This window comes from Chiroxiphia lanceolata, chromosome Z (genome assembly GCF_009829145.1).
Source record: "Chiroxiphia lanceolata isolate bChiLan1 chromosome Z, bChiLan1.pri, whole genome shotgun sequence".
Lineage (NCBI taxonomy): Eukaryota > Metazoa > Chordata > Aves > Passeriformes > Pipridae > Chiroxiphia > Chiroxiphia lanceolata.
Genome location: NC_045671.1, coordinates 61,526,390 through 61,552,726, shown reverse-complemented (window position 1 = coordinate 61,552,726; position 26,337 = coordinate 61,526,390). Strand labels below are relative to the sequence as shown.

The 26,337-nt window shown below is 42.7% G+C and overlaps 2 protein-coding genes across 3 annotated transcripts; one reads left to right on the top strand and one right to left on the bottom strand.

Moving 5' to 3' along the window:
• Positions 1–305: 305 nt before the first annotated feature.
• On the bottom strand, positions 306–17,146 carry HSDL2 (hydroxysteroid dehydrogenase like 2). 2 transcript variants are annotated; one of them, XM_032675883.1, is made up of 11 exons: positions 17,080–17,146; positions 14,165–14,328; positions 13,657–13,755; positions 13,416–13,530; positions 8,140–8,243; positions 7,144–7,242; positions 3,625–3,819; positions 3,053–3,124; positions 1,620–1,769; positions 1,055–1,183; positions 306–616 (listed from the first exon to the last, which is right to left on the bottom strand). In XM_032675883.1, exons 1-11 carry the CDS (start codon positions 17,136–17,138, stop codon positions 504–506), a joined length of 1,299 nt encoding a protein of 432 aa, XP_032531774.1. In that variant the 5' UTR covers positions 17,139–17,146; the 3' UTR covers positions 306–503. The 2 variants fall into 2 exon arrangements, with proteins under 2 accessions (XP_032531774.1, XP_032531775.1); XM_032675884.1 differs by lacking the exon at positions 17,080–17,146 and adding an exon at positions 16,298–16,447.
• Positions 17,147–21,520: 4,374 nt separating this feature from the next.
• LOC116781119 (hydroxysteroid dehydrogenase-like protein 2) lies at positions 21,521–22,501 on the top strand. Its single transcript, XM_032676719.1, has 2 exons — positions 21,521–21,703; positions 22,140–22,501. Exons 1-2 carry the CDS (start codon positions 21,649–21,651, stop codon positions 22,436–22,438), a joined length of 354 nt encoding a protein of 117 aa, XP_032532610.1. The 5' UTR covers positions 21,521–21,648; the 3' UTR covers positions 22,439–22,501.
• The last annotated feature ends 3,836 nt before the right edge of the window (positions 22,502–26,337 follow it).

The following is a 26,337-nucleotide window of genomic DNA, read 5'->3' as shown; positions in this document are numbered from 1 at the left end:
AAAAGAAAACTTGCTTATCATTCAGTATGTCTGTGCAGCCTGAGTGCAATAGAACTCATGTAGGTAATAAACCTGGGAAAGAAAAAAAAATTCGGGATGCCAATTTACCAGGTATAATTAAGGCACTGCAAAACTGACCATATTGCTTCCACTTAGCACTCCTAGCACAGATCTGCAGGGTGACATTTGCTCTCCCCACCTCTTTCATAGGAAATGTGCACAAGCAACTATGCAGGAAAAAACTCACTTCAGATCACTTACATTGATCCAGAGGAGCAGAAGTAAAGAAAACATCTGCAACCTAATAAGTGTATTCTTGAGAAGCAATTAGTTTAATCACAAACACTTTCTTCCCTTAATCAGATGGAGTTACCTCTCCTACAAAAACCTCACATTTTATCCGTATTTCTTATATTGCATCAGAGAAAAATGAGGTCTACAAATTTAAAACAGTATTGCAGTTATATATGAAAGGCCACTGTTCTTCTAGCAAGGGTTTCCCCTTACAGTTTAGAGTTAAGCTGTGTAAGCAACTTCTCGAGCTTCATTGCTAGTGCCATATTTCCTTTAATCCTTAATTTTCCTGACATGAAGGCCATAGTTGGCTTTAGTTTACCTAAAAAGAAGAAATAGAACCATCAGAAAATTAAAGGAATGGGAGACAGCCTGTGCACAGGAAAACATAACGCCACAACAGCGGGACCTAGCAATTATATTGCTACCAAGTCCTCCTGTAAAAGCAGTGCACATTTAGGAAACACTGCGTAGAGATGCGCAGAACACAAATACAACACATTGACTGGATTCTTTCTGAAGCTACGCTGGCTGCTAAAATGTCAACAGCTGGTTAATAAAAGCAGAGTAAGCTTTTGTTCTCTTCCTGTTCACAAAACACAGGAGTCCAGAAAAATGCAAGCACTTCTGGCCTGTACTTTCTCCTGAGCCACAAAAAGCTGAAAGCTCCTCCATCCCAGATCAGAAAGCGAGATGCCAGTCTCCTCCCCCATCAGCAGAAGGGTTTCTGGGCACCGCTCTGACAAAGGTTGTCCCTCACCTGTGAACATTTTCACAAAGTCAGCACTCGACATGCTCATAACCACGTCAGCTGTCCCAGGAGGCTTCCCAAAGCCAGTGCTCCCACCCTTGTTCTTCAGGTCGATATACCACGTGCCTCCACCGTCACCTGCACAGAGAATGAAGAGAGGTGACGAGGCAGCAAAGGCGCTCTGCCCTCCCTCCCATTTGGGGGCAGGCAAAGCCAACCCCTGGCAGGTGACCCCAGCCCCACGTGCCCATGTGGGGACAAGGGGGGAGAGCCCAAAGGCTGCCCTTCGCTCACAGACCTGGAGGCAGCGGGTGTTTCAAGGAGACCCTGGGAGCACCCCTGCCTGTCCTCACGCCAACCCTGTGAGGGAGGGCAGCGACAAAGTGACAAAGGCTCCGCCTACGGCGGGAGTGGCAGCAGCTCCCTGTGCCTGCTGGAGGTCCTGAGAAGGAGCATCACAGCAGAACAGGAGAGGAGCTGTTCTGTTTTGGCATCCACTTGAAAAGGTGAGTGCTTCTGTTTGAAATCACTGAGTGCCCTTTGCTAGGGGAGGTTTCACATTTGATGCTCTTACCAGATAATTCAAACTGAAAGACGCCCTGAGTACTTCTCACATTCTCTTCCGTCATGGCCCCCTGAATAACTCTGAATGTTTCTGCAACAGGCCCGGATGGCTTGGCTGGAGCAGATTCTGTCTTCTCCTCTTTCAATGCTTGGGCAGCACCTACAAGAAAGATTATTTTTCAAATGAAAACCACTTTAAAAATGAATGGAGAAATATGCATTGAGAGCTCCATTTGAAAAGATTTAAGCTTCAAAGTAGAGTAAATGATTATGTTCCCATTTTAGTATTTACACCCATAAAGGATGCTTTCTGCACCTAGGATCTGAATAGGTGTAGAGCATTACATGTAATTCTGAAATATATTTCACTTCCTAATATGTCAAAAGAAAAGTGGAAATAAAATGACAGCAAAATTCTTACTGTTCTCAGTTCATTACAAATGCTTACACAGCAGTTTTTTAATGTAATCCATGTACTCCTGACAACACTAAAAAAAAAACAAACAGTGTCTTTAATAGCCATCACTTTCATCTCAAAATACTTCTGTCTTGTCTATCTTGTAAAGAACATGTATATTTTCATGAATTCTTCTGCAAAGGCTTCTAAGCCTCAATTTGCTTCTTTGATCAGCATTCTATTGTATGACAGCATTTGCAATTTACAAAGTCAGTCAAGCTGAACAGCCTCTAAAAATGTTGTTGAAAGTCTCCTAGGTGTCTTCAATACCAAAAAACAGTTAGGTCTGTTCTGTGAGTCCCGGTATCATGAGGCCCAGGGAACTAACGCCATCCATCTCTGGCAGAACAATCCTCCAAGTTCAACAGCTCAAATAGTATTTCCAACAGAAAGGAACTGTTCAAACTTTGCCTTCTCTACCCTTCTCTTATCCCTATTTCAACACTCCTATGAAACCTGTTCAGCATTGTTAGTTGCCCTCTAACTTGACACACTACAGTTCTGAAAAAGCAAAACCAAAGCTTTTCTAAAAAAGGCTTCTGCATTTCATCTAAGAGTTATTTTAATTGTGTAAACTGTGCATATTTCATCTAAGAAGCCACGGAGGATTTATGTAATGTTCTTTTTGTATAAATTTAACAAGGCAAAGGAGATATTCCTGCAAAATGTGCCATTTGCTATTTAATTTCCAGTGATATTTACATGTGACCTTCTTACTACCACATTCAGATGTTTAAAAAAGGATTTTTCAAAATAATGCATTGACTTTATACCACAAAAGTTCTGCAGGAGGTAGGATTTTTTTCTCTAGTTTTTAGTACAGAGTTGCTTCCATAAATATTACCCTCCAAATGAGAAAAGGGTTTCTGCTAAATACCTTGAGTGGAGTCCAAACTCTTAGGAGAAAAAAGAAAAACAACTTGAAATAGAGAGGGCACTCATTATTGTCAGAAATTATGGACTTGTACACACAGTGCTTTCCCTACCATATCCTTTTTGTTTCACAGCTGTAGTGTCAATCTCAACATCCAAGAAGAAGTCAGGTATCAGAGGGTGACCTAAGAGGAAGGAAAAATGTAATAATAAATCCAAGTAAAGTTGGACGGAAGGAATCAATTTCATATGAAATTACAGCCAAGTCTATAAGTAAATAAACTACAACTTGAAGGAAAAAACATAGCATGAAATAACATGTTTAGAATTTTGTTCCTTTAAAATCTGACCTAGAGGGCTTTTAAAGTTGCAATGAAGAACATTTGAAGAAGGAAAAAAATAAAAATCTATCTCACTAGCTGTTAAATACTAATACATACATCTACAATGCAGGTAGATTTTTTTTTCATTAAAGAATTTCTTAATATAATTTAATAGGCATTTGATTATTAGACTCCCAGTGGACGCATACATGCTTTCCAGGAAGGCACATCCTCAAAGCTGAGGCAAAGCAACTTTTTTACAGACTAATGTAAGAGCCCCTGGAAAGAAAACTATATTAATATTCTCCATATGTCCTTCCCTCCTTCCTGAACTCACTTCTCATCTTAAAGGTCTCTTTTACCTGGTGCAATTGCATAGACATCAAAATCCTTAACTCCCTCTTCTCGCAGCAGAACTTCATCAATAATGAAATTTCCAGTGAAACTTTTTGGTTTTGTTAAAATGCAGTATGCAGCATCTGCCAGGATATCTGTTTTCCTGCACTGTTTTTCTATTCCAGCTCCTCCCAGCATATCCATAGCAGCTGTATGTATAGCTAGAAAGTTTGAACAGTAAGGAAACAAAGCTTAAACATTGATGACGTGGAATTCCCATTTCTCTCGCAAGTATACAAACTTAATTTTCTTTTCATGCAAAAGGAAACTGTAGGAAGACAAAAGCTATGAAATACTCCCAACCAACAAATAACTCTTTACAAGCAACAGTGAAAACTAGGAAACTACTAAAGGAATCAAAAAGGGCAGAATGTTTTATGACATTCACATCCCCCTATCTATTTATCAGTGGTCACCCCACCCCGCCCCCTCTGGATTTCGAGGGTTATTCAGGTCATGAAAAACTAACAGGACAACTATTTTCCTCAAAGTAAATGTGTGATACCTGAGCCATTAGAGGTATTCCCTACGATGATTATTACACTGAAAATCTCAATGATTAATTTTAGCCTTTTGATAACTCCCATGAGAAAGACATTAAGCTCTTAGCGTCCAAAGCAGGGCAACAAGGATGGTGAAGGGCAGCTGAGGTCACTTGGTCTGTTCAGCCTGAAGAAGACGAGACTGAGGGGAGACCTCATTGCAGTCTTCCTTGTGAGGGGAAGAGGAGGGGCGGGCACTGATCTCTTCTCTGTGGTGACCAGTGACAGGACCCGAGGGAATGTCAGGGGAGGTTTAGGTTGGATGCAGTCCAAGTCTGTGATCTGGTCTTCCAGGCTGAGGTATCCCTTCCATTTTTCTTTCATCCTATTCCACAGAAACGATGTAGTGTTGTAGTGTTCTACACTTGCCAAGTTACTTTTTTCCCTCGTACAGTTCTGCTTTTTTCCATCTGCTTTTTAAGACTCAACACTCTACCCTCAAGTTTTAGGACAGACTTGCAAATCCTTTCCTACATTTGGGACAGAAGAGCATGGAAGCAGAACAATAAACTTGATTTTACATCACTTTTTTCCTCCTTTCGGTGCCTCCATTCCACACAAAGTAAGAGCAATTTTGATGCAGAAATGATCTCAACATTTCTTAATGAGCAAAAAATAGGCACTGTCCAGGACATATCTATCTGAGCCGGATCATTCACCTTCCAAAGTAGGAACTGGGAAGACAGAAAAAAGTCTTCAGTGCTGGCCAGAGAACTCCTATCCAAGTGTTTACTAGGAAAGTGCAAAGGTATGTAGATGTTCTTGTTGACCCCCTCGCCATGAAAAATAGGAGGCCAAATTACTCAGATGGGTGGGTAAAAACGGCTACATTGCAAAATAGACTTAGTGTAACCAGCTGGTCTCTGCAGAAAAAAATTCTTTAGCTTTCAATGGTATGTTGAGACCCATAAAAGCACCAACTCATTTCCACCATATTATTAGTGGATGTTTATTCCACCATATCTAGAATCAGAAAGAAGGTGTTGGAAAATTAAAAAGCTGTGGAGGGGGCACATAATGTGCCTATGCAGAATGTAAATATGTGCACTTAAAAGATACCCGTAATCTTGTAACATCTTTTGCATGAAAAAATAAGTGAAATTGATAGTGTTGTCTGCAGCTTCATACTATGTCTCTGTCTGAACGACATATTGTGGATTAATTCCTTTACTGTCCCTAGCTCTCACAGACAACATACATTGTTTGATCAGTCAGTGACCGTAAAAAACCCACACAATGGTAGGTAAAAGGTCACCTCTGTTAATGAAAAACCAAATTACTCCCCCCCACAGGATTCTGAGGAGATATAAAACCCATCTAGCAGTGGCATTTTAAAGACAAGACAGGGGGATGGGGGTGAGGTCTAGAGAGCTAAAGACTTCAAGAATCAAGTTTCATGCTCTGTTCCAGATCACACAGATCCTCAGAAATCTTCGCTGAAACTTTTCTGAGGTTTTCCTGGAGCACTCAAAAAGCAAGTATGCGGAAACAAGTTCATATTTCTTCTATCTGCCTCAGAAATAAAAAAATACAACACAAACCTGAAACCTGAAAGGTGAGCTTTGACTCCATTGGAAGGCAATCCAGACCCCGAAGTTACACAGGTAATTGCCTTCAGTACATCAAAAACGAAGACCTTATCCTCTTTGAAACAGTACAGGTTTTGTGATGATATAATCATCATGAACAATATAACTGTAATTCAAAAAAGGTCTATCCCTTACCAAAATATTTCTATAGGTAAAACTCATAGAGTGAGAAGAACTATGAGGCATCCATTTACTGGGAGAATTTAAGATGCAAGCATCCAGACCAGTGAAAAACAACCAAGTCTGTCAGACACACTAACCCAAGTGTCCAATTGATTATCACCTATTTTAGCTAAGAAACTCAGCTGATTTTGTCTGAAATATTTAAGTTTTGCTCATATTTCTCACTTTAGAGAAAGCAGATCAGAGAGTTCCAGTTCGCACTACAAGTAAAAAGGGGCCTGCAACTCCTAACAGGAAAACATTGAAAAGTGCCTGTGTACAAATACTTCTTACACTGGAGCACCATCTTCGAAAGAGGATCTTGGTTCATATTTTTTACTCTTCTTGCTTCTTCCCTCCCTGCACTAGGTTAAGGAAATAGACACTGCTGTTGTAATGTTTCCTAACACAATGATGGGGCTTACACCACTAAAGGGCAGGATTACCCTCTGTCTGGTATTGATTTTAACATCAGTATCATTTCTGCCCAGAGATGTATTTGGGGTGAAGAGACTGGCCTCCTTGGCAAACAGCTGGCCAAATCTTGAACAGCAGCCCTGACTCCCACAGACCCATAGAAAATAAATTGATGTTAACACAGTGTGGGAGCACTGAGTTAATTTTCTTCCACAGAGCTCTTTAATTTCCTGTAACTTGCAATCACATAGTTCTGTGAACAAGTTTTCACAGAACTCCACTGTGCCAAAATTTCTAGGAACAGGGTTTTTTAAACTATTTCTGCGTTCACAGAGGTATCTATCTTGTCAGTTCCATGTGAACTCTCGCAATTTAACTAGCAGAAATTCTAAAGAGTACAACATATACAGATATTCAATATCTGCTAATGAAAGCACACTAATACTTTTGTGATTCTGTCCAAACCAAAACTCCAGGTGCATGAGAAAAAGTACAGACAAGCCAAATCTACACGCATGCTTTAACCAGCTGAAGGAGTTGAATGGGTTGCAAACTAGCTGAAGATGAGTTTAGATCAAAGTGGCAATGGTCTAGTGAGAACTAGGAATGAAGACCAGCACCCATGCAGGATGAACCAAAATGATATAAAAAACCTGCTAATTCTCCTGAATCAATTCCAGAAGAAGTCTGAAGTATATTAAATGTCAAATAAAGCAAGTTCCAACAGTCAAAACACAGAAAGTCAATATTTTAGTACCATAAAAAAAAAATTCACCTGTTTTAGGCCATAAAGCATTGACAGCAACTTCTCCTCTAAATTCTTCTGCCATTCCCAAGACACACATGGACATCCCATATTTAGAAATGGTATAAGCTAAGACAAGAAGTGTAAAAAAGATAAAAGTTTACACTCTATCAATATAACTATCAATGAAAGGTGAAAAAGGTAATAGGTTCATAAGGAAAAAGAAAGTTTTTGAGACAAAACAGTACCTTCCTAGAGTCAGAATCTCTCCCTTCTCTCTGCCATCCCTGTCAGATACAGACTGTAGACTGTCATCTTTTCACTACAATAAAACAAGAGCTACACATATTTTGCCAAAAATAATGACTGAAGCCTGGCTGTATGGTGGTTTTGTCATGTTTTTCATACACAGAACACTGACAAGAGTGCTCGATTTTTTCATGAGGCCTAAGACATACAAGCTGTTAATGACCAAACTATATCCCATAGCAAACAAAAAAGGCAGGGAGCAGGAATTCTAAATCATTGTCATCTATCTACTTGGAGAAGTGAAACTTTTTCTGGGAAAGAACTGGAACTTCCAGGAGTTTAATATGACAAGTGTCCAAAATGGAAAGTTTTTCCACAGTTTTAAAATGAGCAACACTAACCTCAAGATAACATGGAGTTCCTTTCCCATCTCAAAACTAATTTCCATATTAAAAGACAACATGGAGCTTTATCCATAGTAAAACAAACGTGAGGCTGAATCAGTAAGAAAACAGATTTTGGGTTTCAGTCTCTATTCGGAGCAGAAAATTTTCTGTAGTCTTAACAATTCCCATGAAAAAGCACAGACTCTTACCTTGAAAACATAAAGAATATATGAGGCCATGAAACCTGTGCTACATTTTCCCACAAAACAATTCCTTCCAGTGCCAGCCTGTATACAGTGCTAAAGATACAAGATCTGGCACTCCTGCACATTTCACCAGCTGCTTACATGGTTCTCAAAAAATAGCAACAAAGGCTCTGAATGCTACTCACCACAATGATTTTTGAACCATATGGGATTCAGATTCATAGGTGGGCTAAGGTTCAGGATATGGGGGTTCTTACTCTTCCTCAAGTGGGGAAGGCATGCTTTAGATCTGAAAGATTGATTCAGATATATTAGTCTCCTCTTATTTTATGGACCACCTATAATTACAGTAAAAACCATACTAGCAGACCAGTACTTTCATGACAGTAAAAGACTTAGCTGAGACCTTCTTCTTGTATCAAGTACTTAACTGATATAAAGAACAACAAAAAAATATCTGTTCCAGATCACTTATCTCAGGCCTAGCATTCATTCATGCAAACTGACCACATACTCCAAACAGTGCATCAGCATCAACTGACGCTGATTTTCCAGATGGTCAGAAGCCATAAATCTCCTTGTAATAGTTCTGGTAGAAGCAACAAAATACTATAAGGCAATAAGCAAAATTAACTGTGCAGAGCATCATTTAGTAACAAATACATTGTCTTTTGAACCCATACCTATTTGTTCTTTAAAACTAGGTTGAAGACATACTATTGCAGAGTGGAACGCTATTACGAATATTCCAGGCAAAACTGAAAATCCGTTCTCTGCTTAGAGAATTCTCCTTTGAATTTACACATCTGTAAATCATAACTTTTACTTTATAGAAACTGTCATATGACTTCATTTCTAGCACTAGGATACATGTTTGCGTTTGATCTCTGCTTGAGAATTTTTAATCAAGCTTCATAAGGCAAAAGCATCGCCACAGTAGTGACCTGCTATTCACTTATTTCAAGAGGACCCATGCACAGTGTCAGCCACAGAGGGAACTCCTTCAACAGCAAAATCATTACAGTAATAAAATAATTAATTTAACACCTGCTTAAATGCCCTGAGGTCTCCACTCTTTTCAGTGACAGCATGTGAAGTTCACTAACTGAAGTCTCAGCTTCTTGATGCACAGGAACCAAGCACATGAGCAGGTTGCCATTACTGAAGCTTGGTGGGATGAATCCCATGACTAAAGTGCAGCTCTCAATGGCTACAGGCTGTTCAAAGGGGTCAGGAAGGAAAGGAGAAATATAGGAGTTGCTGTTTACACCAACAGATGGATTGAGTGTGAAGAGCTCTGTCTGAAGAACAGTTGTGAACAGCTTGAAAGCCTGTGGGCAACAAAGGGAACCTTGTGGCTGGAGTCACTGCAGGCCGCTGACCAACGGGAGCCTATTGAAGAGGCCTTGTTCCTCGCGCTCGCAGGCTCTTGTCCTGCTGGGGGACTTCAACCACCCTGACATCTGCTGGGAAAGTAGTACAGTGAGCTGTAAGCAATCCAGGAATGCATCCATGGAATGCATGGAGCATAATTTCCTGACCCAGGTTATAGCCCTCTCAGAGGGAATGCCATACTGGATCTGATGGCCATGAAGGTAAGAGAGCTAACTGGAGATGTCTAGACTGGAGGCAGACTGGGCTGCAGTGATCACGCACTGGTGGAGTTCACAGTCCGGAGGGATATGAGTCAGGCCCTGAATTCCAGAAGAGCAGAATTCCAGTTCTTCAAGGAGTTAGACAATAGGACCCCCTGCAAAGCTGGCCCATGGACAAGGGAGCAGAACAGAGCTGACAGATCTTTAGGGATGCCTTGCATAGATGCAAGAGCTAGGGATCCCCAGGTGAAAGGAATCAGGCAAGGAAGGCAAGAGACCAGCATGGCTGAGTATGGAACTGCTGGTCAAACTAAGGGTCAAGAAGGAAATGCACAGGCAATGGAAGCAGGGGCAAGTATGCCAGAAAGAGTACAGGGGCGCAGGCCAGTTGTGTAGGGATGGGGTGAGAAAGCCCAAAATGAAGCCAGAGCTGAACTTTGCAAGAGATGCAAAGAACAGTAAGGGGTTCTACAGGTATGTCAGTCAGAAAAGGCAGGCAAAAAAAGCATGTACACACACACCATCTCCCACTCTGGGATAAGCAAGTCTGGAAAACTGTTAACAGCTAATGAGGGGAAGGCTGAGGTACAAAACCAGCTTTTTGCCTCAGCCTTCAATGGCAACCTCTCCTCCTGCTCCTCTTGAGTGGATGGACAGCAGGATGGGGACTGGGGAAGCAAAGTGCTTCCCACTGTAAGTGAAGATCAGGTTCATGACCACCTGAGGAACATGAACATACATAAGTCTGTGGAACCTGATAAGAGGCATCTCACAGTTCTGAGGGAGTTGGCTGATGTAGTTGCCAAGCACTCTCCATATTTGAAAAATCATGGCAGGCAGCCAGGTGAAATCCCACATGACTGGAAAAAGGGAAACATTGCACCTATCTTAAAAAAGGGTAGAAAGGAGGACTGGGAACTACTGACGTGTCAGTCTCACCTCTGCGCCTGGGAAACAGATCCTCCTAAAAGCTATGCTAAGGCAGATGGAGGACAGGGAGGTGCTTTGGGACAGCCAGCACAGCTTCACCAAGGACAAGTCCTGCCTGACCAACCTAGTGGCTTTCTGTGGTGGAGTGACTACATCAGCAGACAAGGGAAGGGCTAGAGATGTCATTTATCTGGACTTCTCTAAAGCTTTACACATGGTTCCTCTTAACAGTCTTCTCTCTAAACTGGAGAGAAAAGGATTTGATGGGTGGACTGTTCAGTGGATAAGGAATTGGTTGGGTGGTCTCGTCCAGGGGGTAGCGGTCAGTGGCTCCAAGTCATGATGGACAGCCTAGCACCAGTGATAAGGGGTGGCCCTCCAGTTGGTATTGAGACCAGCACTATTCCATGGCTTCATTAATGACACAGACAAAGGGATCAAGCGCACCCTCAGCAAGTTTGCTGACGACATCAAGCTCAGTAGTGCAGTTGCCACACCTGAAGGACAGGATGCCATCCAGAGGGAGCTGGTCAAGCTCCCAGGTGGGCCCATGGGAATCTCATGAACCTTAAAAAGATCGAGTGCAAGGAGCTGCACCTGGGCCAGGGCAACCCTAGGTATCAGCAAAGGCCAGGCAATGAACAAATTGAGAGCAGCCCTGCCAAGAAGGACTTGGGGGTGCTGGTGGATGAGAGGCTGAACATGACCCAGCAATGTGCACCTGCACTCCTGAAAGTCAGTCGTTCTGGGCTTCATAAAAGGTATGTGTCCAGCAGGCTGAGGGAGGGGATTCTGCCCCTCTGCTCTGCTCTGGTGAGTTCCCATCTGGAATGCTGCATCCAGCTCTGGGGCCCCTGACACAAGAAGGACGTTGATCTGTTGAGGCAAGTCCAAAGGAGGGCCACCAAGATGATCAGAGGGAAGGAACACCAAGGACAGGCTGAGAGAGTTCGGGTTATTCAGCCTGGAGAAGAGAAGGCTCTGGGCTGATCTTACTGCAGACTCCAGTACATAAAGGGGCCTACAAGAAGGTTGGAGATCAGACTTTCTACAAGGGCATGGAGTGATAGAACTAGGAGGAATGGCTTTAAATTCAAAGCAGATGGGTTTAGATTAGATATTAGGAAGAAATACTTTACTGTGAATGTGGTGAGGCACTGGAACAGGTTGCCTAAGAAGATGTAGATTCCCCATCCCTTGAAGTGTTCAAGGTCAGGCTGGATGGAGCTCTGAGCCTGGTCTAGTGGGAGATGTCATTGCCTCTGGTGGGGGCTTGGAACTACATGATCTTTAAGGTCCCTTCCAACTCAATCTATTCTATGATTCAATCATTCCATGATTCTATGTCAACAAGTACACTCCGTAAGATGGGATGTCTTCCCAACGTCCTCCACAGGGAAAAAAAATCCACACCCCTTTTTTTTAACCACTGTAATTTTCTGAACATTACACTGAAAACAGATCTCTACAAATTACAAACAGAATCAAAATACAAAGCAAGGGGAAGAAAAGGCAGAAACGCTTGACTAAGTTTTCTTAATTGAGAGTTACAAAAGCAATGAAAAAGACCACTTCCCTTGAGAGGCATTAATCTTTCATACGGTCTTCCATTTGCAGCACACAGAACCTGCTTTTTCATCTTTTCAAGGCAGAATAGGACCAAAAGCAAAGATGACTTTAAGAATTCCCCATTAATTTGGAATACCTAGATGTAACACCAAGAAAGTGATTGTCGCTAGTGGGTAGAGAGGAAGAGATGGAACTTGCCATTCGATACAGTGGAATCCATTCAGAGATTTATCCAAAGACACACATAGAGGATTTTATGGAATGTCATAACTCCAAACTCAATTTGCCTTTTTGAGCACAGAAACACAGCCTATCAAAAATATACGTCACCAAGTGAAAGCACAGAAATGCCACTCTGAAAGCAGAGTCTTTCTTTCTTCCATCCTCTCTCTCTCTCCATGCTAAGCACATCTCTCTAATTCAGAAAGCTGCTACTTATGTGTTTTTATGCTATTTAAATAGCAAATTTGTTCACTTACTCTTAGCAAAATGACATTAATGCATATAATCATAATTCCTGATAACCAGATTCATCTGCACAAAACCAGACACTATTCTAGACTGGAGGGTTGGACCAGATGACCTTTAAAGGTCCCTTCCAATCCAAACTATTCTATGATTCTGTGATAATACTTTGATAAGAAACCTTCTGATCATATCAGGCAACAATTTAATTTGAGAATCTGCATCATCCTAAGGGCTTTTTTCTTAAACTCTGTCAAAATCAAGGCCTTCTTTTTAAGACAGAGCTCTAAATGACTTCCTGTATATGAAAAGATGATCCAACCCACTGAATCCACCCCCAAAAATGCGCAAAATAAGGACCAGAGAAATAGTGAAATCAAATCTTGGTTAATTTAAATAAATGATAGAACTGATAAGTCAAAAGTAGGTGGAGAACACTTTAGATCATTAAGTTAGGTATCTTAAACATTTCTCTTTTAGCTATGCTATGTTATAAAAGGTCTCTAAAGATTAAAAGATTATGAGGAGGAAACTGACAAATAAGATATTGCACCTGATATATGCAAAGATTTAGTCACTTTGCTTGAAATGTAAGAGCATCAGCATTTTGCAAAGCCAAGCTGGAGCACCATTTGAAACAAACTAGTTTCTTCTTCCTACATGCATGGAGATGCTTGTGAACACTTAATGACTACAGTAATAAGGTTCCTGTTTACTTCAACTTGCAATTAATTCTTACAAATATTAATTTCAAACAGCTGACCAATAACCCTGTGAGCACATGTAGAATAATTACACTCCAACTCTAGGTCAGCAATACAAATACAAAATTTCTCAGAAAAACTGAGAAAAACATCATACATTCTGTTACAATTACTCTGATTCCTTCACTCAGCACTTACGTAAGGTAGGTTCCTCGTACATTGACATCCATCATAAGATTGACCTTCTTCGTTGCTGTTTCCAAAGTGCCAGTCAAAGAGATGGCGCTTGCATTGTTCACCAAAATGTCAATCCCTGGTTTAAAAATAAGTCGTTTCACATTAACATTTAAAGACAAAAAGCCCAAGTAAGGCAGCTGCTCTTTTCTCTTTTTGTTTGAACAATCTGCCTGTTCATGTCTCCCCCACACTATTAACATACCTCCAAAAGTCTTCACAGCTTTCTCCACGGCACTAATAATTTGCTCTTCTTCCCTCACATTAACAACGCAGGGCAAAGCCTTTCCTCCAGCCGCTTCAACTGTACAATTAAACAATTAAACATTTAAAAATTTGCTCTCAGATGGCACGAATAATACGAACCTTCTGAGAATCTCTGATGCAACGACATGCTTCAAGAAGGCACTAAAAATCATACTCTCAAATTGTGACCTCTTTATGTGTTGTAAAAAGAACAGGGAAGCCAAAATCAAATCTTAACACTGTGAATGTGTATTTCATACATCTCAACTAACATGGCATTTTTACATTTATATACACATACATCTTCATTACAGTAACATTACAGCATTCTTGAGAGGCCAGAGAAGAACTAAGCTTATTTAAGTAAAGGTAAACTGGAATATCTATGCATTTTTCCCCTCAGGTATGACAAGTAAGCTTACACCCAGCCTAGCACCTGAAACCGACTTTCCTTTGTTAAAACTCACTTTCTTCTGCAGCGGTGTAGATAGTCCCTGGAAGAGTAGGATGGGGCTCGGCTGTCTTGGCAGCTATCACAATGTTTGCACCATCCTTAGCAGCTTTCAAAGCAATGGCTTTGCCAATGCCTCGACTTGCGCCTGTGATGAAGAGGGTGCATCCTGCCAGTTTCCTGAAGGTGAAGGGGTAAGTGGAGGGTAAAGAGGAGAACAAAGAAAAAGGTGTAAATCATTGACTTTTATCACTCTCTAAGCGAAAAAGTAATTAGTGCAGTCTCTCAACCAGACAAATGCCCTCATCATTTTACTAACAAAACAGCCTTCAAGCACAAAAGGGATGGCTACAGCTACAGCAAAGCACCAGTGAACTAAGACCATTCCCCAAGTTTGCAAACATTGTAAAGCAAGAAGGTTACACAGGTCACCCAATTACATTTCTCCCTCTTTGTAAAATTATCCCACACACTGTTTACAACAGAGCTGCTACATTCTCCAACAGTGGAAAAGGAGTAATTTGTAAAAACGAAGTACCAGTTTCTAAGGAGACAACACACCTACACAGATGTCTGTAACTTACTAGTCACAGTTCTCCAAACAAAAAGAACTGCTGTCTCAATGTAGTATAAAGTTTCAAGGCCAGAACCACAATGCCATACGCAAAAACTTTATTTTCAGAAATGGCAATTACTTCTCTTAAATCTTCTATGCTCAACAGTTTTTCAGTAACTGCATTTAATCCAGCGGGTCCTCCAAATGAACAGGTTCAATCAAAATCTCTGGAGAAACATGTTTTAGAATACAGGAAAGATGTCTGGCTGACACAATGTCACTGAGTTTTTGAAAAGAGAAATATCAACTCCATTCTAAAGTATATTCAACAACAAAGTTTCTTAGACCACAGGTATTCCATAAGAAGGAATGTGTGTTTCAGTGTTCTGCATAAAGCTCATGCTGCTTTTTGTAACTCTGCAGCAAAAGCAAGAGTTTTTAACTTCAGTTAGAGAATGCATAAAAACTGTGTAATGGTGACTTCACTTTTTGCTTCCATTACAAATATTACACGACAGCCTCCAAGCCTGCATTAGTTTTCCTTTTAGATTGGGCCAGACTTAGTACTGTTTCTCCACATCTGTTTTCAGATGTGGTTTTTTTCCCCTCTAAATCTGAGAACATCCACTCCTTAAATGCTCTCTAGGAGAGTGTTTGCTTTCCGAAGGCAGAAAACTGGAATGGGGTAGAAAGGGCAAGTGATCTTCCCCTGCAAGGGGGAAGGCATCTATGGCATCCCAGGAAGTCAACAAAGTCCTGCAGATGCCATTTCAAAGAGCTTTCATCTTCAAAACCGAGTTCTAGAAAGGCACATAAAAAAAATATCTAAACAGCACAGTGAATCACAAAAAACTGCTGCCAAGAGTCAAGTCACATGCACAATGAGTGAAGTTTGATTCTGCAATACAGTCAAACTGTAAAACTCAGTCATGTAAGGCCACAGTCTGTCTTCTGCCTTTAACCAACCAATGTGAAGTCGGCAGAATCCTCCTTAGTCAGGGAAGAGGTAAACGGGGTCCAGCAAGAGGCAACTTTAGAGGATAAAGAAGCTGAGGAAAGCTGATGGGGCTTTAAGCCCGGCCAAGGGCAAGACTGGTCCATTCAGAAAGACAAGCAGATGTACCAGAAGACCAGCATGGCTTTGCAGGGAACGTGTAAATCAGCTCCCATAAACATAAGTGTCAAACAGATAGTGGGATTAAAGACAGGTCACAAAGAAGGAAACAGAAACATTACCAGCCATATTGGGGTGGTGCCAGGAAAACCAAAGTTCACCTGCAGCTGAGATTTGCGAAAGACACAGGGACTCCTCCTGCTACACTGGCAGTAAAAGCAGGCCCTTTGCTCAACGGGACGGGTGAATGCAAGGCTTTCAACATCCTCTGTCACAATATTTTTGCTTCATATTTAAGATATGATGATATGATCTGGATGGGTGCACAAACTAGTAAAAAACTAGCTGATTGGTCAGGCTTAGAGGTAGTGGTTTGTTAACTCATACTTGTAAGAGTTTGGGTTTATTTCTTAGTTTGCTTAGCAGCCCAATAGTTTACAAGTTCATAAAGCATGTGCCTGTCCAAAATTGTTTACAACCTGTATTGCGAAGGTTGCATATGTATTGTTTCCATCATGGGTGAATTCTGGAAATAAGACAGAAAATGTCGAATTCATCTCTGTGCCCTGCAGTCCTGGGGATCTTAAAAGACAATAAGATAGGTTCCTTTCCCACAAGGAATGACTAGTAATGTAAAAACCTGCAAGTCACACCAGGGACACTGTTTAGAGCTCACATAGACCCTAGGATTTTAATGAGTAATCCTGTCTATAACATACAGGAACAAATAATAACAATTTATCTTCCTAGCTGTTAGCAGTGTTGGCCTCTGAAAGGCTAAAAGGCAGAAAAGATCCTATATTGGAAAAAAATTTGACTGCCAGGTAAGCAGGTACTGGCTTGGCACAAGACAGGGAAGAATAGTTTTATGTGTATAAAATTACAGATACACTGCCGAATCTACGTTAAAACCCTCCAGTAACTATTTCCACCGCAAAACGCGCCGCTCAAGGGCACTGGCACGAAGCGCTCGCCCCGAGGGTCCCGGGGACCCTCGGCCGGCACAGCCCCCGGGCTGCTCCCCACGGCCACCGGGACACGGCGTCCTGCGCTACCACCGCCCGCTCCCGGCTGGCCCCGCACCCAGGGGAGGGCAGCACCGCGCACGGGAGCGTCCCGCGATCCCCGCGGCGGCCCCAGCCCAGCCCAGCCCGCCCCGAGGGCCCTGCGGCGGCCGAGCAGCCGCGGCTGTACCGGGGCATCCCCCCGGCCCGGCCCTGCGGAGCGGGGCGCGGGGCCCGGGCCGGACGGGGCACCTTACCCGGTGTTGGGCAGCATGGCGGCGGCGATCCCGCGGGCCGCGCAGCCGCCGCGCCTCATCGGGGCGGAGCGGCCCGGCCGGCGGGGCGGGGGCAGCGCCGCGGACCCCAGGGAGGAGCCGCCGGACCGGCCGCCCGAGGCTGAGGAGGGAGCGGAGGTGCTGTGGAGCGGGCCTATGTGGGATGAAAGGTTGAATCGGGAGGTTTCCCGCATTCTTTCGTTCTCTGCCGGGTGTGTGAAACTATGCTTTGGCCTGAACTGTCTTGCGGGTCCCACTCAAATCAGTGGAGGCTTTGCCGCCATCCCACTTTCTGGAGTGCTGTGTCCAGTTCTGGCTCCTCAGGACAAGAAAGAGGGCCCAGCGGAGGGCAACAAAGATGATGAGGGGTCTGGAGTATCTCTCTTAAGAGGAGAGGCTGCGGGAGCTGGGTCTGTTTAGTCTGGAGAAGACTGAGAGGGGATCTTATTAATGCATATAAATATCTCAAAGGTGGGTGCCAAGAGGATGGTGTCTGACTCTTTTCAGTGGTGCCCAGCAACAGGATGAGGAGTAATGGCCATAAACTAAAACAGAAGTTTCACCTCAACATGAGGAAGAACTTATTTATTTTGAGTGTGGTAGAGTATGGGAATAGGCTGCTCCAGGGGGGGTCCTGGAGTCCCCCTCTCTGGTGACATTCAAAACCCATTCCTGTGTCACCTACTGTAGGTGACCCTGGCTTGGCATGGTGATTGGACTAGATCAGAGGTCCCTTCCAACCCTAATGATTCTGTGATTCCCTATTCATCAGAAAGCCTATAGCAGAATTATCTGTCATTGCTCATCCAGCCACGGCTGCCCTCTCCTTCACCTCCTCCTCTAGTCCCTCTCTGATTTCGTAATAATTGCGAGGTTGGCCCTCACCTCCATGTCCTGCACCACCACATGCACGCACACACACACACACACACACACACACACATAACTCTGACCTCCTCCTGACCTTGCTGTGCTGCCCACCTGTTGCTACGGTTGGTAAGTCTTCTATCAGGTTCTACCTTTGGCTTGTATTTCCCCTTTCAGCTTCCACACAGAGATCTTGTGCAGCATCCTGAGAGGGACTTGGGTTTCACTGGGAGCTGGTGGCAGAAAGGGAAATCACTTGGTGTATGTGAACCTGCTGGAAGAATTGAGATGGATGGTTTTACTGACTTAAACAGAAATCAAAGTCAGCCATAAGCAGATGTGCTACTTCTTATGTGTTGGCATAATTATGGCTGTTGGTTCATTTCTGCTGCAGACTCCTGCAGGAACAATGCATGAGTAGGCTGATGAGGCCAAGGGCTGTCTGAACACTTTTTAGCTGGAACATCTCTCATGCCACCTGCTTTCCCAAGGCTGGCATCCCACACAGATGGAACTGAAAGAGCTTTGCTAAAATGTTCTTCAGGCATTCTTCTCCTTTCTCTCTGTAGCTACTCAGCCCGTATGAGCAGGGCAGGGCTTGTCTGCCACAGGTGCATGCCAGGATTGAAAGCCTCATGCCTGCAGTGTGCTCCACAGAAGCAAGCCATGATGCCTGTGTGTAGAGAGCTGCTGGTTTCAGCCATGCACAGAAGTACCTGCAGGAGAAGCTCCTTGGCGTCATGTCCAACCTTCTTCCCCTCAAGTGTTTTTTTTTCTCTCCAGTATATAATAGGGGAACTGGACTGATGGGGCTTTTTTCTATACCAGGAGAGTCAGTTTATGTCCCGGAAGGTTTTTTAGCATGAGAAGCAGAGAAGATTTGAAAAGGCACTATAGAAGGTGGAAAGCTCGAGCACTGGCTTTCAGTAGTTTTCCAGTGCCTGCATGTTAGCCCTGCAAGTGGTGGGCAGCAGGGGAGCACAGGTTTACCATGGGCTGAGCACTCCTACATCTGTGCTTGCAGTCCAGTGCTCTGCATCTCTACAAAGATGCGGTGGAGGATCCCCCCACTCCCCAAATTGCCCTTCCCTCTGATGGTACAGCATTCATCCTGGAGCAGAGGTGGCCCCTGACCACCCAGCTACTCACAGGAGAACGTGGTAGGCCCTTCTTTTTCAAGAGCTACTTCTTTAACTCTGTGGGGCCAGGTATTTTGCCCATCAGCCTTTTCACTTACACAAACTCAGGCAACTGCTGCCGTGTTGTGTTTCACCAAAGCCTCCCTGGCTGCCACGGCAAACCCGTCTCTGCTGGAGCCTCCCTCTGCCAGCTGCTTCTCACTCCCCAGCCTTTACCCGTGGCTGAGCTGGGTTCACCTGAGGAAGGAGATGCAGCTGTGGAGAAGGAGGTGGCAAGGTCCTGGTGAGCACTGTCAGTTGGGCCCTGAGCGTCCTCAAGACAGCGAGGAGATCTTTCAGGCCAGCAATTGGCTCTGAACACACCATGTGTCCTCCAGATGACAATCCCAAAAAACTTGCTGCCTCCCTTCTGGCCTCCTGTGTTTTTGAGTGGCATTTGACATTTTATCATCATTCAAGTCTTAAAGCATTGCTTTTAATGAATATATCTCAAAATGAATATAGAAATAGGTAGAAACATGACATTTTTCAGATGGAAAGGGAGGCAAAGTGAGGAAAACCACTTGTGCGAGATCATATAGTACACCAGGGGCATAGATCAGTGGTATTTCCATCCCATGGTCAGCATGATATTATTTCCTCCATTCATTAACAAGTGTGTACCCTAATGAATACTGTTGTTATTTCAACATACTAAGAAGAGAATTTTTAGCAGAAGAATCTTATATTTAAAATATTCCCCTTAAACTCACCACTATTTGATTGGAATATTAAATAACATTTGGATATTTAACAATAACAGTTAAGGACACTTATGAGTGTACTGTTAGTAGAAGGAATTCACAAATTTGGCACAAAATCTAAGAATTTATTAGAAATGAGTAAGGACTGTAGAGGAGAGTTGAGGTGAGTTCTAAGTGGTTTTTTTTTTCATTTTTTAGTAACAAAATAGTTACATAGTTAAATTAAATTATAATTAATTAAATTGGTTGCAATTCTCTAACTCATAACTTTTTTTTTCATTGTCCAGAACAATGTCTATATTACTATATATCAGCTAATGACATGGTTTCCTATCTTCAAACATTTTTCTTTGCAGCTTTACAAGGTTTCTAGTTTCGATGATAGCAGTGAAGGTAGATAGATATGGTAGGAAAAGCACTGTATGTACAAGTCGATCAGTTCTGGTGATAATGAATGCCACTTGGATTTCAAGTTGGTTGGTTTGTTTTTTCTCCCAAGAACTTGGACTTCATTCAAGCTACTTGACAAAAGCCCTTTTCTCTCATTTGGAGGGTGAGATTTATGGAAGTGGCTGCAGAGCCTCTGTATTCAAAGCTAGTGAAAAAATGTTACCTTCCGCAGGACTTTGAAACCTTTGTGATTTATAATCAGTGCCTTATTTTGAAGAATCCTTTTTTATGCTGAAGGTCACAGGTAAATATTGCTGGAAAAAGCAATAAAAACATTTTTTAAAAGGCAATTAAAAAATTTAAAGACCAATAAAAGTAAATATTGCTGGAAAAAGAAATCAAATGGAAAATAGCACATTTTGTAGGAGTGTCATATGATCTGTCTTGCTAAATTATACCAGAAACAGTCTGTTGAAGCATGAAATTTGCATGGTTTACAGACCTAACTATTTTTTGATATTGTAGGCACCTAATAGACTTTCAACAGCATTTTATAGGCTGTTCACTTTGATTTGCTTCATAAATTGCAAAAGCTGTCCGTTATTGTTAAATGTGCATGTTCGCTCTGGTAAAGTAGAATGCTGATCAAATTGATGTCTTTAAGCAGAATTCTTTGTGTTTTAAGTAGATTTCTCTGTATCTTTAAGCAGAATTCGCTCTCCCTGTCCCTTCCTTTGATCTCTGTTGCAGATGGAACCCGATAGCATCATTCTCACCTTTAACCCCTCTTTTGAGTGTAAAAAGATGCTATCAGTTGTGTTAAGCAGATGTTGCTCGATGTTTGTGGAAAGCTTTTGTGTTTTACAACCAGTTTGGCAATTGTCTAAGATGATGTCTTCTTTGGCACTCAACCTGGGGTTCTGGGAGCCCTGAACTGAACTTTGCTGGAAACTGAATATAGGGTACCTCATCAAATGACCATCAGAGAAAACCAGAGACGCAGACGAGGAACCCACATCTCCTCGCAGGCAGTGGCACACCTTGTGCAAGCTAAACAATTATGCGATAGCTAGGTGGTAACTATGTATTAAATAAGTGGGTTTATGTAGATTTCAATGTGTAAATTCTCTCACTTTTCACTCCTTGGTGTGTTTGATTTGTGGAAAACTTCCACCTCGCACCCTGATCAGAATAAACAATGGCTCCTTTCTGAACATGACTCTTTGGCCATATCTAGAGAGTTCCAAAACTTGGCAACAAAAGCAGTAAATCGATTAACAGCTTAGAAGCCTTGGCAGAAGAGTTAAATTCTTGCAGGTGCTGCCCAAGCATTGAAAGAGGAGAAGACAGAATCTGCTCCAGCCAAGCCATCCGGGCCTGTTGCAGAAACATTCAGAGTTATTCAGGGGGCCATGACGGAAGAGAATGTGAGAAGTACTCAGGGCGTCTTTCAGTTTGAATTATCTGGTAAGAGCATCAAATGTGAAACCTCCCCTAGCAAAAGGCACTCAGTGATTTCAAACAGAAGCACTCACCTTTTCAAGTGGATGCCAAAACAGAACAGTTCCTCTCCTGTTCTGCTGTGATGCTCCTTCTCAGGACCTCCAGCAGGCACAGGGAGCTGCTGCCACTCCCGCCGTAGGCGGAGCCTTTGTCACTTTGTCGCTGCCCTCCCTCACAGGGTTGGCGTGAGGACAGGCAGGGGTGCTCCCAGGGTCTCCTTGAAACACCCGCTGCCTCCAGGTCTGTGAGCGAAGGGCAGCCTTTGGGCTCTCCCCCCCTGTCCCCACATGGGCACGTGGGGCTGGGGTCACCTGCTAGGGGTTGGCTTTGCCTGCCCCCAAATGGGAGGGAGGGCAGAGCGCCTTTGCTGCCTCGTCACCTCTCTTCATTCTCTGTGCAGGTGACGGTGGAGGCACGTGGTATATCGACCTGAAGAACAAGGGTGGGAGCACTGGCTTTGGGAAGCCTCCTGGGACAGCTGACGTGGTTATGAGCATGTCGAGTGCTGACTTTGTGAAAATGTTCACAGGTGAGGGACAACCTTTGTCAGAGCAGTGCCCAGAAACCCTTCTGCTGATGGGGGAGGAGACTGGCATCTCGCTTTCTGATCTGGGATGGAGGAGCTTTCAGCTTTTTGTGGCTCAGGAGAAAGTACAGGCCAGAAGTGCTTGCATTTTTCTGGACTCCTGTGTTTTGTGAACAGGAAGAGAACAAAAGCTTACTCTGCTTTTATTAACCAGCTGTTGACATTTTAGCAGCCAGCGTAGCTTCAGAAAGAATCCAGTCAATGTGTTGTATTTGTGTTCTGCGCATCTCTACACAGTGTTTCCTAAATGTGCACTGCTTTTACAGGAGGACTTGGTAGGAAAATAACCTGATTTCTTTCATCTCCCCTGAGACATCTGAGTTATATGGTCTTTTCTCCATTAAAATCAGTCATAATCTAATAATTTCACTAAGTAACAGGATACAACTGGCCCTCTTACAGTGTGTTTTCTGGCTCTAGAAAAGGTAGGTATTGGTGAAGTTCTGTTGGACAAGAGGCAGTATCAGAACTTTCACAATGTTAAATTGCTACACTTCTTTGTAAGTGTGATTTTTGCATTTATCACTATTCAAAACAGTTCTGAACCTTCTTTAGCAAGCTTCAAAATGAAGTCAGAAGAGAACAGATTATTCACGAAGAAAGAACTTATCCATTAAGTTAATCATTATAATCAAGACCTCAAAATACTTCTACAAATGAACTGGAAAAGTAAATTCTATTTTAATTAATCAGCCTCATAATTTTCAGCAAAGGGCTTTAATATTGTGAAATATAGATAGATAGATAGATAGATAGATAGATAGATAGATAGATAGATAGATAAATACATTGTTAGACTGAGAGATTTTAATTGTATGAGATTTAATTGCAGCATCTGATTTTTACCACATGGATAAAACCATGAAGTATATTTCAAAGCAGAATTTCTAAAGAACTTGAAGATCTTACTCTAAGGATATTACTGTTTCCTCTGCACAGCCTATATCCAGGTCCTTTCCATTTTCTAGTGATTCTTTTTCTCTTTTTAGATAAGCTAAAGCCATTCATGGCTTTCATGTCAGGAAATTCTAGTGTTAAAGGTGACACAGTTCTACCGTCAAGTCTGCCACAGATAAATTTTGAACACTAGCAGAAATACTGGCCTTTCATATAAAACTGCAATGCTTTTTTAAAGTGCCAGTCGTCATTTCTTTTTGATGGCGTATAAGTATTCAATAGATTTTATAATTTTTAGAGAAGTTACAACTCAGTTTGAATATAATATCCAACATCAAACATTTTTAATAACTTGTTGTAATGATTAAAATAAAAACTATGTCCCAAAATTCTGATGTTTCAAGCTTATAGGAACTGACCACCCCTATCAGATGTTATTAAAAAAGGCTGATGATTTCAAGCTTTTGGAAAACACAGTGTATGTGTTTGCATGAAAAATATGGCTACATATATTTTATTTCTTTAGGGAGCCACCTTGAAATACTTGAAATACATCTTTTGAAACCTACTGATTCTAGAAAACATTTTTCAAGTGAACATATGTATTCAAAGTACATTTTCAAATGCTGCCCTGTAACACTTCAAAAACTGAAGCAGATGAAAGAACTTTGGTATCGGGAGCAAGCTTGTTTAATTTCATACCTATTTCATAAGCAACCCCACGTCTTTGCAATTTTCCTTTCTGTGCAACTTTTCTGCCAAAGAATTTTTGTTTTTCAGGGTTACTGGGGTGGAGGGGAAAGGTGTGCAGCATCCAGTACGTCAACTGTGTCCTGGCACCTGAAGACAGAATATGTTTATTTGCTTCCCTGCCTATGTGGGTAGTTAATGGTGCATGTGCTTCTTGTGTAGTCAGTAATACTGCTCTTGCATAAGATGGTTGATAACTGTAGTGTCATTTGGCGAGGTACTGTGATGCCTGTAACACCTAGAGAAAGGCGTCATCTTCAGAAGAAAAGTGCTTTTGTTTCAGATGGATCCAGAGCAGCACAACCTGCCTCCAACTGGCCACTGTGTTTCTTCTCTCTCTAACGTATCAGTAGTGGTGCTTGCATGGTGGAGGAGTGGGAGCTCACCAGGCTCAGAATCTTTAGAATAAGTGGTGTGGTGGCTGTGCCTTGCCATGGGTACTGTGGGACCCAGTGATCCAGAGTGTTAGGGATATTCGATCCTTGCATTACAAATTCTCATATTATGCCATTTCTGGAGTTTTTACTGTAAGAAAAGACATGACTGAAAAACGAGCCAGTCCACTGTGCACTGTGAGGACAAGACCTAGAATGGGTGCTACAGTAGAGGAATTACTGCAGGTATTCACTTTCTGCAGAGGATTTTTACATGAGGTCAAAACTGTGTTGCTTTTTAATCCATTGCTCACTTCACAGTTTTTGAAGCCCATAAAAATGAAGTGGCTAAACAAACTGTGATTGTTTCGCTACTGTGGGTAACTGGTTTTCTGGATGATGGTAAAGCTACAGGTTTTCTGGGTGATGATACAGAACAGCTCCAGGACCTACGTAAGGCACAGACACGATCTGTTTGCTGCTGACGGTAGTGAGCAGGACTGATGGCTCATCCATCACACTGGAAGGAGATGTAAACTCATGCCTCGTGTTCTCAAGGGCTTTGTTTTGATGTTTTCTCTCCCACGTCTTCAGCACAGTTCCAGCTCCTCCGGCGGAGTTTAGAGAGGCGCCGGGACCGACGGAGCGGCCGCTGCCAGCAGAGGGAGCAGGCAGCCCACTGCAGAGCGTTGCCTTTGGGCACCCAGCGCTTCCGAGTGCTGCCAGCGTTGCGCGGGCATCCTAAAGGGCCAAACTCGCCAAGGTGCAGCAATATCTTTTCTGCTCAAAGCAGGGGTCAAGTGTGGGATAGGGTAGGATACGCAGATTTGCAGCAGCATCAAAATCTGCGTCTGTGCCTTGCAGCCTCTCATGTCCCTCCCCCTGCTTTTGGTACAGTCCCTGCTCCAGAAGGGAGAGAGTGTACTTCTAGGTGACAGAGCACCAGGACTTGTCATTCTTATCTCTCCCACTAAAATAATCAGCGAGGGTGTAATGCTTTGTTGTTAGGGACAGCCTTGGTTTGCAAGAATATTGGCCTGGATGCTTAAAACTTTGACAAAAATTAAACCCACTGAATCTCAGTCCATATAATGGAGTGTTGCTTAATCATAGTTCTGTGCAGCATTCTATCCTGGAACAAGATGTTGCTTTATATAACAAAGCTAAGCTTTAACTAACTAAATATAATTAGCTCAAGCAATAATACATAGAGTCAGTATTTTTTACTGGGGTGGACTATAGCTCTGCTTCCCTCTGTTTCCACAAGGGGCTGAGGATAAGACCTTGCCAACTATATAATCACTGTATCATCACACCTCTTGAGGCAGGTTTACCTGCACAGACTTTTATCGGTGAGGTCCACACATCAAGTTGGAGTTACCATATGGAAAATAAATGGAAAGAGAAGGAAGTGCCTGACAGTAGCCAGCCAAGAAGTGAAGCAATGTGGCCCCAAGAAGTGTCCTTTCCAGAGCCTGCTAGCAGTAAGGATGAGGAAGATGTATATAGTTATTCTTTTCAGGCTTTTTCCTCTTTTAACTCTGTGCTTGGTATTAGGACCTAGCCAAGCTACCTCTGGGTTGTTCCTGTATGTGATGCTGTCAGTGCTGACGAGATCCCATTTAATCAGTCACAGGTGGTGCATGTCAGTCACTCCACTTTGTGCATATTTATGGCTGGTAATGCTTACTGAATATTTACCTGATTATTATATACTTTTCTATTTGCTAACTCTTATTTTTCCCCTAATGTAACCTAAAGTTACAAACCAGATATGAGACACAGGGGAAAGAAATGGTGGATTCTCAGACTATCAGCAGTTGCTTTCTGTGAGAACCTATTAGAATACTGAGGTTTGCAAGTGGAAGGCCATGAGGATAATATCACAAAAGCAATAGCACAGGAAGGAGAAGGGAAAAAGACTGACACAGCAATTCAGGTGGACGCTGCAGAGCTGCAAGTGAAAGGCAAACTATGAAGGGTGCATGGGA